Source organism: Aulonocara sp. 'chitande type north' Nkhata Bay, linkage group LG4 (assembly GCF_057382095.1).
Source record: "Aulonocara sp. 'chitande type north' Nkhata Bay isolate Kocher_YH1m ecotype deep benthic linkage group LG4, A_spYH_male_GT1.1, whole genome shotgun sequence".
Lineage (NCBI taxonomy): Eukaryota > Metazoa > Chordata > Actinopteri > Cichliformes > Cichlidae > Aulonocara > Aulonocara sp. 'chitande type north' Nkhata Bay.
Genome location: NC_141347.1, coordinates 1,945,308 through 1,953,542, shown reverse-complemented (window position 1 = coordinate 1,953,542; position 8,235 = coordinate 1,945,308). Strand labels below are relative to the sequence as shown.

The 8,235-nt window shown below is 38.2% G+C and overlaps 1 protein-coding gene across 1 annotated transcript; it reads left to right on the top strand.

The window, feature by feature from the left end:
- Positions 1-813: 813 nt before the first annotated feature.
- Positions 814-8,235, top strand: LOC147331696 (uncharacterized). Its single transcript, XM_086290447.1, has 8 exons — positions 814-856; positions 1,027-1,066; positions 1,162-1,463; positions 1,750-2,064; positions 5,037-5,324; positions 6,660-6,977; positions 7,718-7,852; positions 7,937-8,235. Exons 1-8 carry the CDS (start codon positions 814-816, stop codon positions 8,233-8,235), a joined length of 1,740 nt encoding a protein of 579 aa, XP_086146573.1.

Genomic DNA, 8,235 nt, shown 5'->3' with positions numbered 1-8,235 from the left:
GTGGCAAGGTAGGGATCAGCGACAGAATTTGCTTCCCCTGCGTCGGGAGTATGTCTGGTTGACTCTGCCTGCATTACAACCAACTAGATGAAGTAGTGATGTTTACTTTAGTAAAAATTGAAAGATGAGCGTCGTTACATTACCGTTCAGTTTGTGAGTTACAATCAGAAAATGATACATTTATTGTTCATTTATCGGACAGGATTATTTTTGACAAATCAAAGAAATTTTGCCCGATAATTACTTTTTTTCCTAGTGTAACTTCACTTCAAAGAGCTACAACTCAAACATTTCGGAGTAATAAGTCATAATAAGAAGTGCATCTGAACTAAAAATCAAGAATGAGTGATACTGTTTGTCAGTGATTTGGAAATTCTTTCCATTGCGTGCTTGCCACGCAGGGGAAACAAATTTTGTCGGGGATACCAACCTTGGCACGACACCGGCAATAAACAAAAGCTCTACCTCTGCTAAACTGTACATTACACACTTCAGAAAACACAGTCTGGTGTGAGGAAAATCAAAGCGATCGAGGTAACTTGTAATCTAGGTTAATACTACAGTGTGACCACTAGATGGAGACAGTGTCTGTTCTCATGGATAACGTGTTGAAGACCTGTTGCAAATTTGTTTCCAGTCCTATTCAAACTGTGATGATTTACAACAACTAAGAGACTAAATTAGAAATTAGGATTATGTTTGCAAATGGTATTCAGCAATCCACAAAAAACCCACCGGAAATCTGAAGGGGAAGTTCGTTTTACTGTCGCCTGGCTCTCATAAATGACATGAAGCAGCTTTTTGTGGTCAGTCATGGCAGGCACACAGCAAAACATCCTTCACTTTCTGATGCTTGGTAAGCAATAATTTCTATAATGTATAATACTTTTCTTTATGTTGTACGGAGATAGCATGAGACAGTCTTTAAGTCTCAGTGTTCAATGCAAACATTCATCATTATATTTGTTTTATTTATTTTTTTGCCAACCTTTGTCCTGTGTAATCTCACGTATTCTTCTTCAGTAGTTTCTTGCATCTTTGCCTTTCTCGCACCTGCAGCAGGTCAGTGTCTTCTCATGTGTTATACATACATGCTTAAATATAAAATTTTTATATTTTTAAAGGACAATATTATATATAGTTTATATTATGTGCTGATAGGTCCGATCAGACTAGCTGGGTCTGGTGCTCTGGAAGGGTTGAAGTCTATCACAGTGGCTCCTGGGGAACAGTCTGTGATGATGACTGGGACTTAAATGATGCCAACGTGGTCTGTAGACAGCTGGGCTGTCGGAAAGCGGTGAAGGTCACTTCATCTGCTGACTTTGGTCCAGGAAGTGGGAAAATCTGGCTTGATAATGTGGCCTGTTCAGGAACTGAAAGCTCTATAACTGAGTGTGGACACAGTGGATTTGGGACACACAACTGTGGACATGGCGAGGACGCTGGTGTTGTCTGTTTAGGTGAGATAATGTTCTAATAAATTGTGCTGAATAAATGTATCTTTCTCTGTTTAGATGAACAACTCTGTGACCCAGTCACTATAACTGAGCTAAACTGAATGGCAAGAAGGAAAGTTGGGCTGGGTTATTGGCTTTTGGCTTTCTTTTGGTTTCTTCAGAATTTAAATGATACAAAGTATGTTATCTTTCATAATCATTATTGTTGGTAAGTGTGTGTGATGGTTGCATGACCAAACAATAAAAAAGAAAACACTAACACTTTTTAAACAAATGTTCCTGTGACTAGGTGCCCATATCAGATTATCTGAGTCTGGGTTGAGTCAGTGCTTTGGAAGAGTAGAAATCTACCACAGTAGTGCATGGGGAACAGTCTGTGATGATGGCTGGGACTTAAAGGATGCTGAAGTGGTCTGCAGATCCTTAGACTGTGGTACAGCCCTGAGTGCCACTTCATCTGCCCTTTTTGGTCAAGGAAGTGGACAGATCTTGCTTGATGATGTGGCCTGTTCAGGGAGTGAAAGTTCTCTAACTGAGTGTCAGCACAGAGGATTCGGGACACACGACTGTAACCATGGTGAAGATGCGGGTGTCGTCTGTTCAGGTGAGCAGAAACACTGAAATTATAATATTTGTTTTCTTTGTTATTACTCATTAAACATTTTTAGTGTTTATGGAAAATAAATGAACTCTCGAGTAAAGCTTAAAAATAAGTACGTTCACATAGCAACAGCTTTTACACAAGTCTTCTTCACAGCTCCACCATAATCTGGTGGAGCTGGAGCAGTCGAGTGGTCAGCACCAGGAGATCTCATCAGGTCATCCATCATCATGTTAGTTAACTTAAAGTCTGGCCCTCATTTGTGCACACTTGGTTTCAGTTCCTTCTGCTGGACAAACTCCTTCAATTAATTAAATTTTTACACATGAACTGACATGCAGTTGTTCTTTACTTGTGCTTTATTTTTAGTCTTTTAACTTTCCTCTAACTAGTATAATGTTGACATCCCTTTATTTAAAGACAGTTATTATAGCAGATGAATGTCTAACATCTATCAGGTTACTTTTCCAGCTTCATGCTAACTCATGATGGTATGTCTGAGATTTCAGATGCTTCTTGTAGGTGATAAACTCAAGATTAATTTTATTTGATCGATCAGCGTAGTACAGCCTCACTCCTTCAGTTTTGATTTGTGAATTAGCTAAGGCTCGGCTAAGGTTAGCATTTGGAGATCTCATTATAATGGGGTTTGACATACTTGTTTTTTTACATCCTTTTTTGTAGAGAATGTCAACATGTGATTACTACTTGAAAGTGTCACTTTGATGCTGCACAGCTTACATGTTCTTCCAGTGATAGTGTGGGCTGTTTCTTGCTACTCTGGCTTCCTCCCAAAGACATGTATATTGAGTTAATTGGTAATCCTAACTGATTATATTGGGATCAGTGGAATATGATTATATTAATTGCCCTGCATCTCTTCAAAGCAAAAGATATCTAATAGTTAATAATAATAATAATAATGATGATAATAATGATGATGAGAAGAAGAAGAAGTAGAAGAGTGGGCTGCTTATTAAAGTCTGTGACCTTTTGGAGTAAGATGTCTCAAAAACTGAAAACATTGCTAAGGCTGTCACTTATGTTTATGTCTTAACATTTTTTCAGATTTTAGATTTTTCTTCCTGCTCACCTCTCATTTCCCCCTTGCCTTAATTTTGTATTTTGCATTTGTATTTCCCTCTTTTTATTTTTAATACATGCATGCATGCCTCTTTGTGTGCTCTGCATTTTCCTTAAGATAATATAACAGAGGTTAAAACATGAACAGAGTGGATTTCAAAGCTTGTCAATATGGACGATGAAAACAAGCAGCTAACAAATTTATACTCTATGCTGTCATAAGCTGCCCTTTACCTTTCTTTGTTTATCAGAATATATATATCGAATATATATAAATATGTGTGTGTGCACGTGTGTATGTAGCAACAATGCCAAATATTCTAAGTCAAAGTTCATCAGTGCTGCAGATTTTTGGTGGTAAGAGAAACCGAAGGGTTTTTGCAAAAGAGGAACTAAAGCTGATTTGGGTGAAAACTACATGTTCTAGACTGACAAACTAAATAAGATGAAATACATCACACCGATGGTCAGAAATTTATTTTAAGGAAAAATGGAACGTGTTCATTCTGTTTTAGTGTCCTTGCTGCTGCTGTTTTAATACAGTCAATCCTTCTGCTGCTCCACTAGAAAAAAACACCATCTCCAAATTATTTTAAAGACTGTGTAATCATTAGTGACTTTTTGCAGTTAACATTTACATGTGTGTGTGTATATATATGTATATACACACACACACACATATTTGATTGCCGGTGCAAATTCTGTCATTGATCATGGTGATTTTCTCATTTCATTCACTGAAGTTTGTGAAGTTTCAAAACAAGATGTTCGAGTTAGGTCAAAGCTTCGACTGTAAATTTAGCATCTAGACCTAATTTCTATCGAGGACACTCAAAAGAATAACTGTTATGTAATCCTGCAGTGATTTGTTAATTTGGCTCAATTCCAGCAATTGACACCTTCCCTGCACGTTTTTAAAACTAGATGTGGGGAAAGCAGCAATATCAGCCCATTGTAGAACAAAACAGAACAGCCTACAATGCCAGCAGGCATGATATTGATTCTTGAAAGAAAGCTTGAAAAAATAAAGTGGATGTGATAGTGGGTTGCAAAGTGGCTTGCAGTGAGAATGTCACTAAATGTTACTGTGGGGCGATCGTGGCTCAAGAGTTTTGTAATCGGAAGGTTGCCGGTTCGAGCCCAGACTTGCATAGTCTCGGTCGTTGTGTCCTTGGGCAAGACACTTCACCCATTGCCTACTGGTGGCACGAGTGTCCGGCAGCCTCGCCTCTGTCAGTGCACCCCAGGGCGGCTGTGGCTACAATGTAGCTTGCCATCATCAGTGTGTGAATGGGTGGATGACTGGACGTGTAAACAATATACAAATACAGGCCATTTACCATTTGTAAAGAGAATTGCTAGTTGGATATGTAAACTGGTATCAGTTGAGCCATATGGATTGTTATTGGGATTAGCTGAGGACATCGGTGTAGCTTGACTTTGTGATCTGTTAAAACTCACACTATTCTTTTTGTTTGGACTTTTCAGCGAGTCTCCCAAAACCCAGCATCTCTGTAAATGAAGGTCAGGTTAGCTGGGGTCAGAATATCAGCATCACTTGTTCCGTCTCATCTGAGTTCTTAGATGGAACTTTCACCCTCAAGAAAACCTCAAGTAATTTCAGTCAGACTGAAACAGGATCCCGATCTGCTACCTTCAATATCCACAGAGTGGACTTCAGTGATAAGGGACTGTACCAGTGTCAGTATGAGAAACGCATTTCAAGTAACACATTCAGCTCCCCCCTCAGTGACTCTGTCAGAATCTCTGTTACTGGTAAGAAGAAATACACTTTCCTGAACACCATGTTGCATTTGTTTTCTATAAATAATCAAAGGGTAGTCACTCAACTACCAATATATTTAATATTGTTTGGGTTTTTTTCTTTTCAGTAAGCAAACCCAATATCTCCATCAGTCCTGCTGGTGAGGTGACCTGGGGTCAAAACATTGGAATCACTTGTTCATTCTCAACTCAAACTTTAGGTGGAACGTTCATTCTTATGAAAACATCAGATTCATTCAACAGGACCCAAAACTCAAACACAAACTCTGCTACCTTCAATATTCCTGAAGTAGACTTTGATGATGAGGGATTGTACCAGTGTCAGTATCAGGAAAGCGGCCCAAGTCAACAATTTTACTCCCCAACAAGTGACTCTGTTAGGCTCTCTGTTACAGGTAAGAAAACAAATGATAGCATGTAGTATGTATGATAGTCAATAATTAATAGCAATGTATATAAGAGGATACTGCAGTAGTTCTTTCTAGTATTTATGACAGCAGTTGCTGTTTTATAAAGTTTCTGACTGCCTGACGAAATGCTCTCAAGGCCCACAGTACTGAGGACTAAACACAGACTACTGGAAACAAACTATTACACACTGTGGAGCATTTAGCAGCTAAAAAGAGCTAAATGTTAAGTTGGGGCCTAAAAGAGTCAATGGTGGAATTTCATTCACCAGGTCACAAAAAACAGTAACACTTGAAAATAATGTCACACTGTTAGTAAAGTATTAGTAAGTGCGTAACTCATCATTTATAAAGCACTACTCCTCATTAGTATGTAACTTATAAATACAGATTTAAATTTTTATTCATGATTAATTCAGAAATTCTAAGTATTATTATTATTATTTAGAGACACACACACACAAATATATACATATATGTATATATATGATTACGATTTTTGTGAGTGTATTAATTGTGGTTATTTTTTTATTGTAAATTAAGGTAGTTGCTAGTTGTTAGTTTTGTGTGTATTTTAAGTATTTTGTGTGGTCTTCTCTAAAGTGAGGATAGTGGTGCAGTGGTTAGCACTGTTGCCTCACAGTGGGAAGGTCCTGAGTTTGACCCCAACATCTAGCACACCCTTTATTTGTGGAGTTTGCATGTTCTCCCTGCATGTTTGGTTCCTCCTGGTTTCCTTGCAGTATCAGTGTATCATGAGGGATACTTGATATTTGTGAAGCTCTTTGAAAAACTCACTATTGCCTTGTGATCACCTTACTAGTCTTAGTATAATGAGGCAAAGCTACCCTGTGGCTCCAGCTGTCCAGTGTATCTTTTATTCCTAAATCCACCTTATAAACTATGGTTTAGACTCTGGTCTTAACTACATGTCAGTATTTTGCAAACCTCGGGGGGATTATGTTTGTAACTGGCAATAAATATTTACATGTCCTGTATGTCTTTGTTCTTTGTCTGTGTCATTTATCTGTTGTGAAGATAGCTGAGACTTGTTCGAGTCTTCAGCTACTTTCATTTTTTTTCTAAATGCTTTATAAGGCAAGTCGTCCCTTTACTCGTCACACAAAATACTTAACAACTAGTAACTGTCTGAATTAACCATGAATTACAGTATGATAATAAAGTGTCTGTTAACACACTCACAAACAGTTCAGTTCATCTTTAAAAGCATTGAGTAATACGTTACTAATGCTGCACTTAAATGTCTTAAACATTACAAAGTAAAGAAAATCATGATCTTAATCTCAATCCGTTTTCACACAGTGAGACTGCAGAGGCCCAGCATCTCCTTGACGTTTCCTAATGCAGGACTTGTCTGGGGTCCTGAAGGTGCACAGATCACCAAGGGTTACAGCTTTGTCCTCACCTGTTCCATTAACTCCACATTTTCCAGTGGACATTTTATTCTCAGCTTCTCTGGCTCCAACCTCACAGAGCCAGCAGTCAACAACTCAGCCTCCTTTAGTTTCCCTGTAGCTGAGTATGAACAGCAGGGCAACTACAGCTGTGTGTACGAGGTCACAGTGTCCACACGGACATTCAGATCTGCTGAAACTGCACCGATTACTGTCATCATTAAATGTAAGTACACTGTTAAATATATGTATTTTTATTTTTTACTAAGAAAGAAGAATCATAAATATCACTGGCAATTCTACTGGGCAGTATTTTTCCCTCAGACGTCTCTCATTCTATTAATTTCTAAATTTGTATGCATTTAAAAAGAAAGAAAAGGAGAAGCAGGTATAAGTCAGAAGGCAGTTCTGATATAGAAACAAAACTGAACAGAAACAGGAACAAGCACAACTGATAATATATCCTAGCAAAGCAATCCTTTGCTATTTGTATTTGCTTATACACGCTCTGGACCAGAGATGTCAAACAAATCGACATGGGAAAGACTCCAATCTGGCATAAATTTTAGACTTTATCTGAATTTTCATAGACTTTTTAGCTTGTCCTACTGACAAAGGTCTCACCCACAGTCATTCATTACTACATCAAAGTAATTAAGTAACAGATAAACAATTAAATAAAAAAGTTTGGGTTTTGTCATTGTATACTACAGAAAAACTGAGACATATTGTTGAACTTGCACTTCTTTTTCTTATATTGAAATATTGCAGGGATTAAATGTACAATAACTTTTGTACACTGACAGAGTTTCATTGTTTCAACCCACTTAATATGAGTGTGGGCTGTATTTGGCTTCCGCTGTAAAATGGGTTTGACATCCCTGCTCTGCATTAACAACCTAAATGAGAAGCAGTTCATTTCAGTGGGACAGAATGTGTTCTAATAGACAAATGCTGTCCTCCTAGTGTCTTTGATGCCGCTGGTGTCCTCTGTATCTGTTGTAATCCTGCTGCTGCTCCTGCTGCTGCTCTTAGCAGTGTGGCTGATCCTCAGAAGAAAACGACAACACAAGCAGCCTGCAGCTCTCATCCAAACTCAAAGTGTGTACTCACCAAGAGACACAATTTTAAATGATTACAAGTTTAACTATATATTCACATTGTTTTCCTTTACGTGTGTTTCAGTGGTTGTCCAAGTTGGGAATGACTACACGTGGGGAGACAATGAGGGCGATGAGGAGGTCTATGTGAATGTTGATCTGCATCAAAAAATAAAAGGTGAAGCTACAGGAGAGGATGGAGACTTGAGCGATGACTATGAGGAGTGTGATTTTAAGGAAACAGATCCCAGTGACTATTACAGATGTCCAAAAGAGGCCTGTATGTTTGTAGACAATCACAGGGAAGAAGATGATGATGAAGAGAAAACTAGTCATGCAGAAAATGTCTTTGAGAATGTATCCCCTCCATCACCAGTTTATTAA

Excerpts from the sequence above, each read along its gene's own strand:
- LOC147331696 (XM_086290447.1), top strand. The coding sequence starts at position 814 with ATGGCAGGCACACAGCAAAACATCCTTCACTTTCTGATGCTTG. Across the intron at positions 6,978-7,717 it reads GATTACTGTCATCATTAAAT|TGTCTTTGATGCCGCTGGTG; the intron begins GTAAGTACACTG and ends CTGTCCTCCTAG. Across the intron at positions 7,853-7,936 it reads AGCTCTCATCCAAACTCAAA|TGGTTGTCCAAGTTGGGAAT; the intron begins GTGTGTACTCAC and ends CGTGTGTTTCAG.